A 21,439-nucleotide genomic window follows, 5' to 3' on the forward strand; every position below is an offset into this window, starting at 1 on the left:
AAACCGTATTTTAACGTTTAAAAAAAAAAAAAAACATTAATTCTTCTGTTAAATGTGTTTATTTGTTGTGCAGTTGTTTAAATCATATTTTTTTTGTATTTACATTGTCTGAAAAATTTATTTAACTTAGATATTTACAAAGAAATGGTTAATATCTTTTCTTTTTTTTTCAACCACTGAAGTTACACTAATGTGCATATTGCTTTCAACCTTGACTGTAATATTGAAACAGCATTTTAATATTTACAAATTAGCCTCATTCTCTCCTCTTGTAAAGGAGTGGTTACTTTGTTCAAAAATGTCCATTGTCTGGTGTTATTAGTGAATCATATAACATATGAGAAGTCACACAAATCACTTTTAAACCAAACAGCTTTCTGTCAACATGATTAAATTAAATCTATTGCAAAATTTTCGCCCTCACATGAAGTTCGATATTACACTGAGTTGTATTGAAATTAATGGTTTTTGCCTGTAAAAATTTGAAAAAGTCCCTCATCTTTTAAATGTCTTTTTTACCAAAAAGAGGCAGACGCTAAACTAAATTTGTGTTGTCATGTCACAAGTGTTGTTTTATTGAGCATAACTTGCTTTGATGCTGGAATCTTGCATTTAACCTTTTGAAAAATTCCCTCTTCGGGCACAACCCATGAACACAAAATATCCCAGATATGATATAAGCAAACACAGACAGTCCTGAGGGCTACAAATGTGTCTCCAGATAAAAAATACGTGTCCGGTCTATCGGTCTCTATATCTCCTCCACTGCCTTTTCTTTGACCATTACAGCTGTTGTTGGGATGATAAGGTCAACCTTACTGATCCCTGTGTGTGCCGGCCGTTACTCTTTCTCTGGGCTTCTCCTGCATCTGCCTATTTGTATTAATTTGGCCCTCCCAAAAAGGTCATTTTGTGGACAGGGAGCAAATTGCTGCGCATACCCTGCGCCTGAGCCCCTAACTACATTTTCCAGGATTTACTAACGTCTGTGGCGAGCTGTAAAGCTCAATTTGCCTGATGCATGTGCACATCAAGTCCCTTCAAAGCCTGGGTTTGCAGGGAGTTGTCCTGCTTCTGAATGAGGAAAAGCTAATGTCTACAGCGTGCGTTGTGGAGGAGCTGGTGTCATGTTTGGGACCGCTAGGTTTGGGGCTAAATCTGAAGTCATGGTGAGGTTGTGCCGCGCACACAGATGGGTTTGAAACGTTCAATTAGGGTCTGTGCTGCCATATGCTTGGGCTTTGCCTGTGTAATTTGTATGTGTGTGCACAGGCGGTCATGGAAGACTGTTTTTTTTTCCTCTCTAAACTTAAAAGACATAAAAATATCCATCTGATGGATTTCAGATCAGTTATTAGATACAGTAGACTTGAGCAGGACTGTAATTTTACTGCGGCCGATATGCAGTCCGTCTCAAATATAGAATTCATAAAACGTTTGCAACACTTTAGCTGTTCTTCAAAGAGATGATCGTACAGCTTTCATTCAGCAAGGAAATTGATTAAAAGTGACAGTAAAAGGATTTAAAATATTACAAACGATATCTGTTTTAAATAAATGCCGTCCTTTCAATCTTTTTATTAATCAAAGAGTAAAAAAAAGAAAAGAAATACAATTCATTCCACAAAAGTACAGTGCAGCACAACATTGATAATAATAATTAATGTTTCTTGAGCAGTAAATCATCATATTATTCTGATTTCTGAAGATCATGTGAAGACTGGAGTAATGATGCTGAAAATACAGTGGAGCATCACAGAAATAAATTACAGTTTGCATCACATTCACGTAGAAAGTATGGGTCACGTCACTTTCACATTTATATGACTACATGATGCAACTGAAAAACAACAACAACAACAAAAACTAAATTAACTTATAAAAATGACCATATCACATTACAAAGTTATTCAAACTTAAACTAAAATGAAATTGAAAACTAAAAAAATATATATAAAAAAACTTTTTAAAAAATCTTAAAAACAAAAACATAACAAAATTACTAAACCAAACTAAAATGAAAAAAAAAAAAGTATTTCCAACAAAGAAATATTCCAAATCTTGTGAAAAACAAACAAACAAACAACAACAAAATATTATTAAATACATAACAAAACTACTGAAACCAACATGAAGTGAAAATGAAAACTGAAAATATAAAACTAAAAGCCTTTTTGGAAGTTAAAATTTTTCAAGAAAAGTTTAAATTATGCAATATAGAGAATAATAATGATACATAAATATAAAAAAGTGACATTTTACAACCTAAAAAGGACAGCGTATCCTCTCAGCCTGGTCTGTAGACCGGCTCTGTGGCTGATTTACACATGTATTGTTTGTTGTTTTGGTGTTTCAGGTCCAGAGGGGTTGGGTTTCAGCATCACCTCCAGAGACGTCCCAATTGGCGCTTCCGCCCCCATATATGTGAAGAACATCCTCCCGCGTGGAGCCGCCATCCAGGACGGCCGTCTGAAGGCTGGAGACCGGCTGCTCGAGGTGAGAAAACCTGGAAGCGGTTGAGAGAACGAGTGACATCACACGGCCTTCACTTCCTCTTCCTGTTCACTGCTTCCTGAACATTCAGCACCATATACAGCTTTTCTCATGCCTTTCTTATATAGAAAACATTCAGTGTCATACAGAGGGTCCGATGACTTCTTGTTTTCTGGAGGATTTCCCCTCTTAGTCCCTTCTGCTTTGTGTTTCAGAGGCAAGATATCCACTGTTTTCCTCTCTCCTCTGTGAGATGCACTTTCCTTTTTAGTTGTGGAGAGAATAAAAGGTTAATAAAAGAGAATGGACAAAAAGAACTCTAGCTGATGGCTGATTTACAGTGACAGCCAATCAACAATGGCTATTTCATTTAGAAATGGAGCAGGACACCTGCAGGCTCTGAAGCCAGATGCTACCGTGGAGCCAGAACGTCATCCATTTGGCTTAACCAACCCTGATTCATCGCTTTAATGGAGTCGAGGCCTTTCAGAGTGCTTTCGCTTCACCCCGTGCCTTTATGTTGCCATAGAAATATCAGGACAGTACTTCCTGTTGTCATGGTCACAATAATGTGACTGCAATTAATTGTAATGCTTGATCGGATATAATTACACAAAATATAAGTCAGGTTTTATTTGTTGCTTTATTAAACACGCTTTCAGATGACTCACATCAGCATCTGGAACGTCAGATTTGACTGCAGTGCCACTTTTGCACAGGCCAAGCTTTTTAATATGATGTGTGTGTGTGTGTGTGTGTGTGTGTCTGTGTGCGTGTGTGTGTGTGTGTAAATACTGTGTGCAGTAACGCTGACATTATTTTTCATTATTTAATTCGTTTTTATTTTTATATTTTCTTTACCCTTTAACTTAAGTTAAAGTTTTAGAAATGTTGTTGTTTTTCTCATTATTATTATTATTATTATTATTATTATTATTATTATTATTATTATTATTATTATTATTATTATTATTATTATTATTATTATTATTATATCTATATAGTTTGTATTGTTTATTTCAGTTTTAGTTTCAGTTTAATTATAGTAGGTCAAGATAAAATAAAGATATTGGCAACTGGCTGAAATAAGGAACAGTTTAATAAAGAAAATAAAGATCGATAATTAAGTTTATTTATGTTATTAATATTAGTATTAGTATTATTTTTATTAAAATGTTCATTTATTTAAAGTATTTAAAATGATTAGGGTTAGGGTTAACTTTTTTATTGTTTTATTTTAGTTTTAACTATAATAACCCAGCAGCTAACTGATATAAATAAGTAGAATTACAAAAATTTTAATTGAATTAAATTAAATAAAATAAAAAAATCATTAAATCTAAAAAAAATTTAACAAACTTATAAGTAAAAAAAATACTAAAACCTAAACTAAAATAAAAACTATATATATATATATGTGTGTGTGTGTGTGTGTGTGTGTGTGTGTGTGTGTGTGTATATATATATTTATATATATATATATATATAAAAGCTGTAATAGTATGTAATGCAAAACTAACCTGAATTTGTTGTTAAGACAAAAAAAGCCCTCTTTGGCTGTCAGATGGTTATGTTTCTGATGATTTCTGTGTTGTGTGGCTGCAGGTTAACGGAGTGGATCTGAATGGTAAGACTCAGGAGGAGGTTGTGGCTCTGTTGCGCTCGACTCCCATGGGAGGCACTGTAGGTCTTCTCATCGTCAGACAAGAAGACACTTTCCTGCCCCGCGAAGTGGTGAGTCACACACTCCCACACACAACTAAATGTGCAACCATCTTAAAATGGCTTAACAATGGCCATAAATGGTCTCTTGATATCACACAGAGTTCATATAGCACCATGAAATGGCCTCTTCAACTCTTTCCCTGCCTCTGGCCTATTTAGGTCACATGTGTGCCATAGAGGCAGCTGCCACCCACCTTAACTCATTTTGAAGTCATCATTATTTCCATAATAGATAATTCAGGAGTGCAGATGAACTCTGGGCTGCCTTGACATTTGAATGCAGATTTATTGTATTTTTTTCTTGGTCGACATTCCATGAAGATGCTTCTGAATTGACCCAGTGCTGAATGTTCCCATTGGCTCTCTCAGTGATCTGTTGTTTACAGCATCAGTAAAATTCCTCCTTTGCACTTAGCATTGTTGATGACAGGAAGGCTTTTTAAAGTCTAAACCCTGATATATGAATGCTGCTAGCCATGCAAGCTTGATTTGTTGCAAAATGCGTCCAAAGACAAATTTGAATGCAATGCATGCTTTTGGTTCATTCATAAACTGACCACAGTTAGAGCTAATGGTTTTCTTCTACAGTCAGTTGTAGCTCTTTTAGATCAAGAAGAGAATCATGCTGAGCAAGATAGTCCAAGTTAGTTATTGTCCATATGTTTATAGCTAGTTAAGGCTAATTCAATTGTTAGCTACTAGCTTCCTGAATTTGCAGGTAACTATGTCTCCTATCAAAATTGCAATACAGATTCAATCAACATTGTGTGCTTTCATTGGGACTGCCAAGACAGGCTAAAGGCACACTGCTCCGGGTGTGTGTTAACGGTGTGTGTGTGTGTTCACTGCTGTGTGTGTGCACTTTGGATGGGTTAAATGCAGAGCACGAGTTCTGAGTATGGGTCACCATACTTGGCTGAATGTCACTTTACTTTCACTTTCACTTTTCTAATGTAGTAAATTTGCTCTGTAGCGCACCCGGTACAGCATTGCACTTATTAATTACATTAAACACAAATCACAATAAGTCTTTAAGAACCAAAGCCAAAAAGCAACTGTTGCCTCAGCATGTTAACAATATATTGTAAATTACGTTGCAAGATGCATGTGTTTCTATTTTAGATAAAATTTAGATTTTCAGAGAAATTATGTCTTTGTCATCCAATTGCAGAGTGCTAAGGAATCTGCTATTTCTCTTAAAAGAAAAAAAAAACACAAACCTATCGAAGAGGCCAGATGTGTGACATCTTCATAGAGGCTTGAAAAACACATCCCCGGAAACGAGTTCAAGCGCAGGCTGATTGATTTTGGACTTATTTAAGCTTGGGGTGATTGAGAGCGGATGAAGATGAGGTTTGACTTCCTTTCTCTGGCTCCGGCAAGATTTGATTAAAGACACCATCATGAAGACACAGTTTCACCAAGTCTCCAGCTCCACCTCGTTTCTCATCAGCTCCCCCTTAAAATGTGGAGTTTAAGACATCAGAACGACAGGGGTGGGAAGAGAGAAAGCGAAGGAAGAGATAAACTGTTGGACGCTTCATTACTCTTATTGTCACATTAACATTCAGGAGGCTTCGGTTTTTCAACACACCCCATTCAGGCATTAAAGGATCTCAATAATCCATACAAGTATGTTCATAAAAATCAGATTACAAACGCATCGCTCTACTGCTGACAGTTATTGCAAATAAAGTGGAGAGATAGAGGACAGCGGAGGGTTATTGATGCTATTTTGTAGGTCTGGTGGTGGTTTAATACGATGCTATGGGAACGTTGTCATGTGAACCAATCACAGAGCCAGACTATTAACGCATCATCGGGCAAGTTCTAAATCAAAAGACTGAGTGACACACACTGCCACAATGACAGGTTACAGTCTAATAAATCAACACAGCCAAGCACTTAGTCTATGCTTTATGATATTCAAATGCACAACGCAATTAACGTCAAATTATTATAATGACATCGGGATGGAAAATATCAGAACGGAGGACTTTTTATGAAACGTAACCTAAAAACAAGCAATGCTAACCGCTAACATGCTGAGGGATCTTATTTATTTATTTTCATTTATCTGCACGCATACGATTAGCCTTGAAGGTGTCGAGTCGAGGGAATTGCAGACATTTTACGAAAGCGTCAAATGCAGGCTGGCAGAGGCAGTGACTTATTGATGGGGTGTCAGCTTTAACCTTTGCTCACAGCCGAAATCTGGTCCTGAGGGAGTCGCAGAAAAATGAGCTTTGATGCCCCCAGCCGGCCCTCGCCCTTTAGAGAAAAAGAGAAAGAGAAGCGAGAGAGGAGGCCGCATCATCGGCATGTTCAGTGAACTCCAAAGAGACTGTTGAGCCGGAATCGATGAAGTGCTGTCCTTGGAGTGTGGCTGAGGGGCTGGTGTTAGTTGAGTGCAATTGTAGGTCATGTCATGGTCAGTGTCAGATACTCACGAGATTAAACAACTGAGTTGTTGCTTGGTTTGCTGCTCCTGACAGGTAGATTGAGGTTTGTTGACAAATTTGACCCATTTTGGGGTGAGTCTTAGTGAAGTCTTCCTTTGCCACCTAATGCTAGTGTGATGTGCCACGACTGATGTCAAGTCTTCTTCTGATCTGATGGTGTCAGTGTGTTCATTTGGATAAATTACTGAAAGCTAAGTGTAGTTAGGCCTCAACTAAGCAAGCCAAAAGGCGACAGTGTCAAGGAATCCAAACAGAAATGGAGAAAAAAACCTTGTGAGAAGCCAGGCTCAGATGGGGAACCAGTTGACCTCTGGCCTAGTTGGGGACCAGTTCTCTTTACCTTTGGCTCAGATGGAAGACCAAAAGCGACAACCAGTTCTCCTCTGGCATTCACTTAGGCCAAAGGACAACCGATCGCTCACTCTGTTTTTTTTTCCATTTCTGTTTCTCAGAACCTCAGCATATCTAACATGTTCTCACTCCTAACTCGTCATATGTGGATGCTTTCAATTTAAACATCTACAATATTTTTAGTTGCATAACTTACAATACACAAATATATCCTATTGAGATTTTGAGCACCTAACCCAACACCACCCGTAAACCTTACCATTTGTCAGTATAAAACAAAGGATATAATATACATGCAAATATAGTCACACTTTATCAGTGGTGGACGAAGTACACAAATCAAGTCCTTGAGTAAAAGTACAGATAGGTATAATAAACTACTGATTTTCCCCATTTCTCTGTCTTTATCCCCATCAAATGTTACTATCGATATAAGCCTCTGATATCTTACAGTCCAACTCGTCTGACGCCAGTCCAATACATTCTTCCTCGTCGTCATCTTCACTCAGTTGTAGATTAGGGATATTATACAGTCTTATTATGCCGTTTTCATCATCGCTCAGATCGTCTTCAGAATCAGTGAGCGCTTGTTCATAAGCATCCGGCTTGTCGAAGAAGTACTTCAAAACATTTACAGTGTAACAGCCACGGTTCAGCTCGTCTGCAATAATCTTTGCGGCGTCCATCTTCATTGAATTTTGATATCAGCTAGAGTCGGCCAGAGCGCTGCGTAATAAGTAGCCTAGCTTCCCTTGGAGTGCGGGGGCAATAACAAAAGAAACAAAAGCCGGCTTATCCAGTATGGAGATACAGAGACAATGACACACCCCTACTGCGTGCTAGAATCTCCAAAAAACAAGACGATTTCAACCTCAAAATGTACGCTTTTAAATATACCAATACTGCTAAGCAAACACGGAGAGGCTTCTTCGTGATCTCAACTAACAGATTCTGCAAAAAAACGAAAATCACCAATTTTGAAAAAACAAAACGAAACACTTCTTTCTCATTTTGCTCGAAAGTTGTGCTGCTGACTTGTGTCACTGGTTTCCGTGATGGGTCATATATTATAAGGAGTAACGATATGTTTTATGAAATGTAGTGAAGTAAAAAGTACGATCTTATGCTTTGGAATGTAGTGAAGTAAAAGTTACTCAAAATAAAACTACTCCAGTACAGATTCTTGAAAAATTTACTCAAGTACAGTAACGAAGTAAAGCTACTCCGTTACTGACCACCACTACACATTTTATATATATATAAAAAAAAAAAATGCAAACATTCAAGATCTTCTGAAGCCAAATGAATAATTTGAAGGAACAGACCTAAAAATGATCACGGTCCCCATCCAAAATTCCACCTGAAGAAGCATTATGTCAGGTTTGATTGCAAAATTGCATTGATTCTAATGTGTTTTGTGACTGATTGCAAAATGTTAATGTTAAGATTTACCTTTTGAATGATAAATGACTTTGTTAATGTTAACATTTTGAGCGATAATTTTCACTCTGTTCCTCACATTGTGATATTGTATGGCTTCATAAAACTTGGAATAGAACATACGTTGATTATAATACTCATACTGTTTTCTGGTCAGTTTTGCAATACATTTCTGTGATTGTACTTTTATCTGCCCTGTTACGTGTTTTATATTGTTGAGAAATTGTGGTTAGGTGCTTACTTTTACAAATGCACGCAACGAATTAAGGTCATCTGGATATGACGCAGAAGGCAAACAACTGAGGTAATGGAGTAACCTGTTTATATTTAAAAAAAATATGGTTAAAGGGTACCTAACGCATTAAAAACTGACGCCAAAGGATCCTGAGCAAGTGCCAATATGTGACAAGTTGGGAGTGAGAACATGTTGGTAAATCTAACAACAAGCTCATCTTTGGAAAAGGGCCACTGAAGGAGTCTGCAAACTTGTAAATAGGGCTTTGTTTTCTGCAGTTCAGTAAAATCATCTATGCACAAATGCTCAGGATTTGTTTAACGCTAATCAGATTGGATTTTGCAAGAGCTTCATTATGTGTGCCGCATGCATAAAATTGGCCTCAAACAGTCTGTTGGCGCTCTACGGCAGTGACGTCTGAGACTATGGAGCACCATGCCACCTTAACATTTGCATCAGATTTGTTTATTTTGGAAATTGGAAGAGAGCCTTGAATATAAACCATTCATTTGTGCTTGAGAACTGAAAAAAGGGATGTCAAAGGAGCATTGGATAGTCAGTGTGGGTGAAGAAATAGTTGAAATGATGAAAGTGGGAGGATCTGGGAGGAGAGGGAGGGAGCGCGACTCAGCAGGAGACGGATAGACCAGAAGATGAAGAGAGAGGGAAAGAATGAGAGATGTGATAGGCATCTCAGGGAGCCATCAAAAACTCCACTGTGGAGGAAAGACGGGAAAAAAGAGAGCTGACAACAGCGGCAAGGGAGCAAACGAGCTTTGACAGACATCTTGCACTTGATGAAATCTTACCTTGCCACTTCGATAAGACACACATTCACGAACACACTCCGAGGCCTGACAAACACCCTGCTGCTGAATCATTCATGTCAGAAAAAAACAATTATCCGGCACACTAATGTGGCCAGCGGCGGTGTGAGGGCATCAGAACAACACAACACGCATACACACACACAAGCAATTCCATCGAGTAAACAAAAAACCCACCGCGTTGCTGTCTGGTCTGCATTGGTTGAATTTTATCTTTCCTTTTGATCTCCCAGTGGGCACTGCTGAGAATGATCAGAATATACGTGTGTTTGCGACCGATGCTAAGCCAGCGCGATAAGCGGAGATTGTATATCACCTCCTTCCCTCTGCAAAATAAATACTCATCATGAAATCATCAGCAACACCAGGCAGAAGGAAACAAAGGAAGAAACATAAATAGGAATTACCTCTATCAGCTAAAGATTAGGATGTGTTGATTGACATTGGCATGTTGAGTCAAGTAACTGGTATCAGCAAGGCGTCTTGGGTGGGGATGGACACACAGGGATGCCTTGTTTGGATTTGCTTTTGTTTTTCTGTTGCTTTGCTTTTGTTTAGTTTTTCCTTTGTTTTGTTTCACTTTGCTTTGCTTTGTTTGCTTTTTGTTTTGTTTCGCTTTGCTTCTATTTAGTTTTTGTGCTTGCTTGATTTATTTATTTATTTATTCATTTATTTACTTACTAAACTTTCAAAAAAAAAATAATTACCCAGAATGGACACTGTAAACATTGACTTCCTTTGTGCTTAACACTCATACTCTTGCATTTGAAAGTAGCTAGATTGTGGAAATGTGCCATAGTTAATGTCCTAGGTTACGTATGTAAACTATGGGAATTCCCTTCAACATGACCAGCTCTAAATAAAAACTGAAATCAGTCTCATGAATGGGTGTGATGTCATAGGCGGGTGACGTAGCTACCAGGAAGCTATAAAAGCATGTGAGGTGGAACGAACTTGGAGGCTGCAATACTTTGGTTCAAATGAGCCTTGACTCCCAAAGGTGAGTGGAGATCATAGGACTCAAATTTTAGGATAGCATTCTGATCAACCACTTAGCATAAGCTTCTTCTGGCTGGAGAACTCAGCCTTAGTGCACCGCAAAGGAAACATGTAAACAGAGGGTGTCTGCCCACTGAATGGCCACCATGAGGGGCGCGGTAGGCTGTAATGGCCACCAGGTAGACCCTCAGGGTGGAGTGGGTCAACCCTGCTGAAACAAGGGCCTGCAGGAACTCCAGAACTATCCCAACTGGGCAAATAACTGGGTCGAGATGGCAGTCTTCGCATCAGTAGGTGAAAGGTTTCCACCTCAAGGTGCACAGTTTCCTCATGCGAAACCTGCGAGCACAGCCACTGCTCCGCCTCGACAAAAGTGGGAACGGCACCGCGAGAAACTCTAGTAAAGGCTCCCTCCTCAAAGAGAGCCTTCTGAGAGTGAAACAAAGCAGTAACAAACGGTCAACTCCCTCGAGAGCTGATTCTGCGTGCTTCGCTCTCAAGCAGACAGCACACTGCATGTGTCCCTACCTCACTATATTATCAAGTGCAGGGGAAAACACACAATGTGAATGCTGCCTGCTTTAGCCCAAAACTTCTCTTGACTGAGGTTTGATATAATGGAGCTTATCAGTGGACTAACAACACTAAATAAGACTCACAAAACAAATAGCGACTGACACACAGAGCTTTGCTGAATGACATAAATCTGATGCTCGTTCCACCTCACATGCTTTTATAGCTTCCTGGTCACGCCGATTCATGAGACTGATTTCACATATTATTCAGAGCTGGTAATACTGAAGGGCGTTCCCATAGCGTTTTCGGATGCAGCTCGAGTGCCTGAAGGGGAACTACTAGACTACTAGTCCAAAACTGAACTAATTTACCAGTGAGGTGGACTTTTTTAGGCAAACATCTTACTAGTCAATATTGAATATATGTAGTTATGCACATCACTTCTAGATGGAATATAACTATTTACAAGGAATGGAATAGAAAACATGGTTCTTGAGGCATTTTCACAGTTTCACATTTGACACATATTAATTGCCTGTCTGATGCCATTGTACATAGATTGACAATATAAAATGGTGCACCCATGGCTCACCCCAAATACTTGTGGCTGATTTATCTGTAGAGCACTTGAGTAGCCCAAATTACCAAAATGCAAAGCCCTAGTCTTGACTTCAGGAAGTCTCCAATGAGCCTTGCTGCAAGTCAAATTCTTTCGTGGAAAAATTGACAGATCTGAATTAAATCTCTCACAGTTTTGACTTGGTTTGTTTGGAAAAGCTGATCTCGAAGCCTTTTTGTACTCTTGAAACGATTTCATATGCATCATTTTCTGGCTCAGCTTCCCTGAAAATAACCCTATGAATGACGGAGAGCTTTTTGTATTCACATTCAAATAATACGCCCATCTGTAGTCAATTGGCGCTCTCTCCAAGCTGGAGTTGATGCTCACGACTGTTGCCTTGTTCAAACATACACTAACTGCAAGCTCTTGGCTACGCCAGTCCAATCCAAAATCTCCCAGAGCGGTCCAGATGACAGGGTGTACGGGAAACTTGTTTCAGCTCGGCACAGAACAGTAATTAAACACTACATTAAATTCCTCTTCATGACCAGTTCAGACTTTTCACGGATCCATTAGAGGCTGGATCTGCCAAGCTAAGAGAATCTTAATTGCGCAATTAATTTGAACACTGATGTCTACTGACAGTTGGATTTATGGTGTCTATTGAGGCCAGATCCAGACAAATGTGTGACAGGTTCTATTTTAATATGGCTGATGAGTTGGCTTGATATCCCGCTAGTGACAGCCGTTTTGCCAGTCATCTGAAAATCAGTTTTTTTTTTCATGAACTTGTTTCAGAACTATGCAAGTTATTGTTTTTAAGTTATTGTTTCTCATTTCCTGTTTTGTTCCAGTTTCTCTCACTGAACAACATTTCTATTTTTAAAAGTGGTTTGGAAGGATTTTGTGAATGTTCATCTGTTAAGAAATTACAACAACAATCCAACTTTTGTTTCTTCTCAAATGGTCACAGCAGATAATATCTTTGTTTCTCGGAATCACTTTGTACACTCACACTTGCACTCTCGTCTTTTCTAGTGCCAGCAGAAAAGTCAGAGTTCAACATTTATTTCCCCATGCATCCATATTTGCTTTTATTCTGTTCACTGGATGTGGGAAAGTTTAGTAACTCAAAGGGGGGAAGAAATCAAATCAGCATGTTACCTGAACACTGGAGACTAGACTAGTTTTTAAATTAGAGATTGCTGGATGTTTTGATGGGAAGGGTCGAGAGAGCTCTTTTGTAAGCTCTGGGAAGAAGGAAGTATGTTTGTTCCTGCTCAACAAGTGCCTCTGATTGCCTGAGAGCTGTAGCAATCATTCACTGGAAGCCTTAAAACAGAAACAGCATTGGTGTGTTCACTATGTAATACTGTCTACTGTTTTTAAGAACTGAGGAACTATAATATGTTGTATACAAATGCTGTCCATCCACACAGTTTTTGTTTTTCTTGCTCTAAATACAAATGTTAGATGGGCATTTTTGATAGTTGCAGTAAATCTCACTGTTTTGAGTTTCACATACTGATTTTCAAGTTAAAAGAAGCTTAACTTGAAACGACTTTTAAAATACTTGAATTCTCTTCCATTCTTTGATTTAATTGCATTTATAATGCGAAAAGTTCAAGAAAGACTTCCTTTAAATGAAAGTTTTTGAAGTGTATGTCATATCCACAGCCCTCCAACTTCACAATAATTGCCAGAGCTGTGATTTTAAACCTGGTGGACTGTTTCGTCGATGGATGTGTTGATTGCAGACAGGTGTTGTTCTGCACTGATTGCTGATGAGCCGTCCCTGAAGCACGAATGACGCTCTTATGTGAGTTTGCCGTGTCATATGATGTCCAGATCTGTTGTGTTACCAACCCATTTGACTGTTTCCATAGCAACGGCCAGTGGAGGAAGTGAGCTTGGGCAGGAGGGCATCCCGCTTGATTAAGATAATTAGCCCCTTTCTTATTTAATGGGTGTGTCCCCATGGTTTTAGCCCAAATTACAGCCCGTTGGTTTCATCTGTCATAACCCTGACCACATCCCATCCATCTCCACACCACAGTCAGACCCTTAGGGAATTATTAAGACGACGACCGAATGTTCAAATGAAGCTTCCTCTTATTCAGGAGCTCATGTTGGGTCCCTAAAAGTGGCTTTGAAATAATTATCTTTCTTTCAAAGTTAAGTTATGCCTTTAAGCCTCTGTCATAGTTGCAGTGAGGTAATTCTCTATAGTTTCTGCATATTCGAGAGGTCCAGTTGCTGTCCTTGCTGGCAGCTGTTGGCATGAGTGTTTCATCGGAGATGTCGTGACGGCAAAATGGGCTCTGTACCATGGGAATGGAGCCGTTTCTGAGCCAAGATAGCTATCAGGATCTATTTGTAACTTGGCAGTCTTTCTGGGTTTTTTTAACGGCGAATGAATTATCACATTCACTAGGACCTTGGCTCTCTCACAGCTGCTGAGAAAATGTAGTACTCTAAGACCCTTAAAGCAGTCGCTGTTATTATTCATTGAGAAAAGAAAAACTTGTGAAAGTTTTCGAAAGTTTTGAATTAAGTTTGTATAATATATGAACTTATTCAGAATGATTTAGGTAAAATAACTTAAACAAAAGTTACATTTTTTTCTTTTTCTTTCTTTCTTTCTTTCTTATTATTTTTTTTATTAATTGTTTTATTTAGGAATTAATTAATTAATCTATTTATTTATTTACACTGAACAAAATTATAAACGCATCACTTTAGTTTTTGCCACTCAGTATGTGGTGTGAGCAGCATTTGCCTCACGCAGTGCATCACATCTCCTTCACACAGAGTTGATCAGGTTGTTGATTGTTGGATTTTGGTCCACTCCTCTTCAATGGCTGTGTGAAGTTGCTGGATATTGGCAGGAACTGGAACACTCTCGTATACGCCGATCCAGAGCATCCCAAACATGCTCAATGAGTGACATGTCCGGTGAGTATGCTGGCCGTACAAGAATTGTTTTCAGCTTCCAGGAATTGTGTACAGATCCTCCATCATGGGGCCGTGCATTATCACGCTGCAAGATGAGGTGATGGTCCTGGATGAATGACACAACAATGAGCCTCAGGATCTGGTCATGTTATCTCTGTGCATTCAAGATGACATCAATAAATGAAACTGTGTTTGTTGTCCATAACATACACCTGCCCATACCATAACCCCAACTCCACCATGGCGCGCTCGATCCACAACGCTGACATCAGCAAACCGTTCACCCACACGACTCCTGTCACTGTCTGCCATCTGCCCTGTACAGTGAAAACCAGGATTCATCCATGAAGAGAACACCTCTCCAGAGTGCCAGACGCCATCGAATGTGAGCATTTGTCAACTCAAGTCTGTTACGACGAACTGAGTCAGGTGGAGACCCCGATGAGGACGCCGAGCAGTAGATGAGCTTCCCTGAGATGGTTTCTGACAGCTTGTGCAGAAATGTTTTGGTTATTAAAACTGATTGTTGCAGCAGCTGTCCATGTGGCTGGTCTCAGACGATCTTGGAAGTTAAGATGCTGGATGTGGAGGTCGTGGGCTGGTGGTCTGCGGTTGTGAAGCCGGTTGAATGTACTGACAGATTTTCTGAAATGCCTCCGGAGACGTTATGGTAGAGAAATGAACATTAAATTCACGGGCAACAGCTCTAGTGGACATTCCTGCAGTCATTATGCCAATTGCATGCTCCCTTAAAACTTGTGACATCTATGACATTGTGCTGTGTGATAAAACTGCACATTTTTAGAGTGGCCTTTTATTGAGGCCAGCCTAAGACACACCTGTGCAATAATCCTGTGTCTAATCAGCATCTTGATATGCCACACCTGTGAGGTGGATGATTATCTTGGCAAAGAAGTGCTCACTTACACAGATTTAGACAGATTTTTGAACAATATTTGAGAGAAATAGGCCTTTTGTGTACATAGAAAAATCTTAGATCTTTGAGTTCAGCTCATGAAAAATGGGGGCAAAAACAAAAGTGTTGCGTTTATAATTTTATTCAGTGTATATAGGTAAAAAATGTGCTGCATTGAGCAAACTACAGCATTATGTTAATTAACAGAAAATCAAGCATGTTTTAAAATCTGAAACTACGATCATAATTCAAAACAGATGCATATGTCTTGAAGGTATCTGCATAAACTCAGTTTTTGACACAGCAGGTCACAAAACCTCCCAAGCTGCAAATGTGACATCCATTAACGGCTCATCCCAATCTCCTCTTCATCCCAGACCCATATTTTTTTTTAGGATAGTCAAGCATGGCGAGTCGCTCTTTCTTTTTAAGCACTACGCCTGGCATCCCTACTGTGAAAATTACCTCACCCGTCTCCATTAGCCAGACTGGCACGCTTAAGTTCAATTGCTTGTTCGAACCCTTTTTACTCCCCTGGAATCGTTCCCTTGTTTTTCCCCTTTCTCTCCCTCTCTTTTCCCCACAGTTTGCAGATGTGCAGCCGTTCCCTTCACGAGCGCTTTTATGGGCCGCATTTGAAACATGCCAGTTTGCGCGGCTGCAGATTGAGAAAGCCAAGCACTTCTATAATTAAGCCTAATGTCACAAAGTGCATTGGAAGACAATAGCATTCTGCTAGCTTTTTTTTTTTTTTTCGTTTCGTTTCACAAAACAGTTTTGAGCTGCCACCTGTTTTTGTTTAGCACTCTATCTCTCAGCTCTGACAGCAATTATCCTAGCTGTTCATATGGAGCGGCCGCTGTACAGCGCTGATAAACAAGCTAGTTTAGAGCGGTTTTGGGACAGGCAGAGCTTGCTGAGAGCATGTGGTGTAGTCAAGCACAGTTAGGTCTCAACCACGATGCCGTCCTTGTAGCACATACGTGTTTATACGTTCAACACAATGCTGGTAATGATCAAATATTGTCTCATTATTAAACATGACATCCTCTGTAGGCATGTAGCTTATTAAGTATAACCAAAATAAGATCAGCACACTTAAGCCAGTAGGCTTTAGGATGCATCATATTTTAATCGTTGTCAGGATATTAAGCATAACCATCTACAATATTTAGCCAGATATATTTTTATTTTATTTAATGTTGCATCTTGTATTGATAACAAGCCTCCACAAGCTATCATGGTTGTGATTGCCAGATTTTAACCGTTTAAATCCTCTGATAATTTTTCATAAGTCAATATAGTTTCTGATCAGTTTTAATCTTCTAAACTTGGTAACCATGATGAAGCACACTCGCTGCAATACACAGGGTTGCCAGGTCCCAGAAAAATTTACAGCTCAAAGCCAATGAAGAAACCACCCAAAAGTAATAAAACCTAGCCCAATTTTCTCTCTGTCTAATTACAGCTGACTAATACTATAAATGGCATAAAAAACATTTATTGTATGCTTTAGATCTTATTTAGATTATTTTATCTAGGTATGTTATTCAATTATTTGAAAATCTGTATTTTATTCCTCTTTAACTACATTTACCTTTGATTTGAACTCTGATAACTTTGCATGATAAATTGTTTAAAATATATATTGTACAATGTGATATAGTCATCCTTAAAATTAAATTTTATAACATACTTTGTATTTTTACAATACACATCAAAGCAGCTTTACAGAAAATTGTGATGTTAAGGTTCATAATATATTAATAGCTTAATTTAGCTGAAATAGCGATCTTCATGTTGACGATTACTCTGTTCACGACTAAATCTGTAAGCAAACCATGCAAGTTGACGTTCTTTTGATTTGTGCTTATGTGAAAGTACAATACTTTTGATCAAATGTAAAAAAATAAAAAATAAAATAAAATAAATGAGAAAACTCATGATAGTATTTTTGAGCAGAATAGTGATAATCAACTGTTTAACTATTATCATGCAGTCCTGCAATGTTGCTAATATTTTTCGCTTTCTTCTTTTGACCTTTTGTTGGGAATTTGGTTTCTTGAAACAAAAAATGTGTGAATGAGGTGTTTGACTTCTCTTCTCCAGCTCTTCGTGTCACCTTGGCTTTAGTAGCGATTCTCCCTTTCGAAGCTTTAACTGTCTCATCTAATCTCCTTCTCTCTCTCTTTCTCGGCTCTTCAGGTTTAATTGTACCTGAAAGTCTTGAATGTGCATTAGTCGGAGGTGTTTAATATGCAGTCTTTATCACAAGGTGGCGGGCCAAAGAAACAGTGGTGAGAAATTTCATGTTTCTATACTTATCATGCACAGGCTTTCTTGGCAATTACATACTCGACTGATTTCTTTCAGCCTCTTAAATTCATTTCCAGTGACCTTTCTGTCGTTGCCCCGTTCGGGCGAGAAAGTTTCAGCCATGCAAATTCTTTCAAACCTCGGCAACAGTTTGAAGATAGAGAGCAATATTTATATTTTCAGTTCAATATTTTACTTTCTTCATCCCTTCCTTCCTTCCCTCCATTACATTGTTTATTTTTGTAAGCTTCTTGTTTTTGCTACTATTTCCTCTTTTCCTGCCTTCACTGATTTGTTCGCCGTGTTGGGAAGGTTAGATTGGAAATGTAATAGGTTACAGACTACAAGTTACCCTACTTAAAATGTAATACGCAGTGCAACTTTTCATTACTTTGTTAAAGTAATGTAACTGATTACTTTTGATTACTTTTTGATACTTTTCGAGATTTCTAATGTTTTTAACTGTTTATCATTTTCAAACATAAAAACCAGGCATGGTAAACCTTAAAGCAGTACTTAGCACTTACTACTGTCACACTTTCAAAATCCCTTATCACTTGAATTAAGATTAAATAAAACATTTAAAGTAGACGTCGGATGCAAAAATTGCATATAAATGTGTCTTGGCAGTGTGTGGACACAATTTTTTTATGGTAATGCACCACTGAATACACCTAAATTTGTTAATGTCTGCGCAAATAATTTTACTCCAGACTGGTTTCTGAATGAGGGACAATTCAAGGCAGGTTTTGTGAAAAACTTCATACTCAAGGATAGATGAGTACCCATTGTTCGTGATCCAAAATATGTTGCAGAAAGTTCATGAAGACCCTAAAGAATCATACCAACGTGTGGAAGATCAGTGTCCCCTTTGAAGCACAGCCACCACAAAATCAGACTTACTTTGGGATCATTCTGAGGTTAAATACATATTTAAATTCATAAGAAATAAACAGATACTGTTTTTAAAATCAAATCTTTACATAGCTATGACAATGAAATTATTTATATATATATATATATATATATATATATATATATATATATATATATATATATATATATATATATATATATATATATATTTACAAGATGAAGCATAGCTATATATAAATCCATTTATGAAATAAAAAAGTTATTGAATAATAATTTCCTTAACTCCTGAAATATTGGTTTTTCATATTTTATAGCAGTCACTGCAATCTATGAAAGAAACCAATGAAATTTGTATGTGGGAGTGTGTGTGTGTGTGTGTGTGTGTATGAGTGATAATATCAGATGTAACCTCCTTTGTAATCCTCAACATTTTCATGAGTAAATGTAATTTAATTACAATTTTTTTTCTCTGTAACTCTTTCTTTCTCTCTCTCTCTCTCTCTCTCTCTCTCTCTCTCTCTTCTTTCTTTCTTTCTTTCTTTCTTTCTTAGAAAGCAACATTTACATTTGAATTACTTTTTCTTTCCTTAATCCATGTTTCTTCTATTTTTTCTTGTTTTTTTTTTATTTTGTTTGTTTGTTTTAGTTACTTGGTTAGTTTTATTTTAATGTTTTTTTTTCTTTGTTCACTGATTTGTTTGTTCATTTGTTTTGTTAATTGATAATTTTGAGGGTGTTTTTGGTTTGTTTGTTCATCAATGCATTCTCTCTTTTAGTTCTTTTGAAAGTGTGTTTATTTCGTAAGTTTTGTTATTGTTTCTTTAATTTTAACTTTTGTTTGTTCTTTGTATCTCTTTCATTCATTCACTTACTCACCACTTACTTACTACACAATGCTAGACGTCTGCTCTTCTCTCTCTCTCTCTCTCTCTCTCTCTCTCTCGGTGTGTGTGTGTGTGTGTGTGTTCAGATGCTGTCTCATCTCTCATGGGCTCTTCTCTTCATTGTCTGTGCACTGACAGTATAATTCAAGCTCACTCTGGAAACAAAGGCATGTAATGAATGCACACCATCCAGTCAGCTTATGAATTAATTAATTACTCCCGAGCACAATGGACCGGGTTGAGCTCGGTGCACCTTTTATAAAGTCATGCATTTTCCCTCTGTCACTGTATAAAAGAAATATACAGTGTGTGAAGGCTTGTGAAAATGAACCAGCTGTTTGTAACACAGTTTCAGACCTTCAGACAAACTGCTGTATGTAATAAAACTTCACAGTGACTTTGGGGCCAGAGAATTAGAGCTGTGTGTCTTTTTAGACACAGCTTGGGGATCCTTGAACCTCAGGCTGAGGAATTTAGTTTGAAGTCATCTGTAGTGCTGGTAAAGTACTTATTCTGACTTGGCATACTGAAGCTTAATGGTCAAAATCAATACAATCAAGAATTTAATTTTAAGGTGAAAGTCTTGTGCTTGCAGATATTGCAATGGGTTCAAGTTGGTAACTTAAATTCACCTTGTTAAGTGCAGAACAGAAAGTTGACTACTGACAAAGGAAAATCAAACTTTTTCCCAAAATAAATGTAATCAAATCAAGACCTGTAGATCATTAAAAAATATATATAAAGAAAATGCATTTTCTTTTTGTTTGGTTCAGTTCACTTTTGCAAGGCAACAATTTAAAGTGTACCAACATGTGTTTATGCAAGTCAATAATGTGCTCACACTGCTGCTTTTTAGGCAACACATTTCTTATTTTGAATTATGATACAACTTGGATCGATGGTTCATTGGGTTGGATTTAATGTAAGAGTTTGCTTTCAGTCAGCTTTAGTTATTTAGGAGATCTTGGACTGATTATTTTGGTGCGGATTCAATTGCAAATGCTGTGTCCATGTACAGTATGCTGAAACAAACCGGTTCAGAAACAAATGCTCCAAACGAGCCAGGTGTGAAAATGCTTTGAGCATCAAATTAAGTACAATTTGTTAAGTTTGCCCCACATTTATGCTATTGACATGAATAATCTCAACATTCGTGCAACTCATAGAGGATAGGTGTGTTCATTCATTGTGTTTCTTTAGTTATATCTCTTTTTTCGATTTTTAAATGATTAGTCTTTTGTTTGTTCATTTACCTCGTTTTGCTTTGATTTGCTTTTCTTTATTATGCTTTCAATGCATTGTTTTGTTTTGCCTTTGTTTTATTTATTTATTATGAAATAATTTTAGCTTTCTTTGTTTTGTTTATTAATTCCTAACCTTATTAAACTTACACTCTTGCTTTGTCATTGCATGTTTTTTTTTTTTTTTTTTCAGACAGATAGCAGTGTTTTAAAATGGTCTGAATCGTAAGTTATTAGTTTGGTTGTGTTTGTTTATGACAATTCTGATAGATAACTGCATTAGATCATTTGTGGACGTTGTCTATCAGTTTCTCATTTGATTGATTGAAGGATATAATCTGGAATCTTTTCTCTTCCATTTGATTTAGCACTACACATAGCACATCATAAAACTTCACAGTGTTATAATTTCCCCAAGCATTAATACAGTCTCTGATTATTATATTTCTGAGCTCCTCTAAATAACCCACCCAGCAAAATAGTGCTATAAATGAGGAGGCTCTGTATCTTTACCGACAGCTCTGGAAACTCCTTCAAGTGCTTGACATGTTATTTCTCGATTGCCACAGAACAACCGGCAAAACTGTGTTATCTGTCAAAGGCGAGAATTGGAGTCAAACTCAGAAAGATGTCTTTTTCAT

General features: G+C 37.7%; 1 protein-coding gene across 3 annotated transcripts in view; it reads left to right on the forward strand.

Moving 5' to 3' along the window:
• The window catches only part of LOC113042226 (partitioning defective 3 homolog), a 407,940-nt gene that overhangs the window by 212,306 nt on the left and 174,195 nt on the right, over positions 1 to 21,439 (forward strand). For all 3 annotated transcript variants that reach the window (XM_026200884.1, XM_026200885.1, XM_026200886.1), the window contains 2 exons: positions 2,357 to 2,496; positions 4,099 to 4,227. In XM_026200884.1, coding sequence (XP_026056669.1) covers positions 2,357 to 2,496; positions 4,099 to 4,227 — 269 coding nt within the window. The remainder of the gene's footprint in view (positions 1 to 2,356; positions 2,497 to 4,098; positions 4,228 to 21,439) is intronic.

This window comes from Carassius auratus, chromosome 24, assembly GCF_003368295.1.
Source record: "Carassius auratus strain Wakin chromosome 24, ASM336829v1, whole genome shotgun sequence".
Taxonomy (NCBI): domain Eukaryota; kingdom Metazoa; phylum Chordata; class Actinopteri; order Cypriniformes; family Cyprinidae; genus Carassius; species Carassius auratus.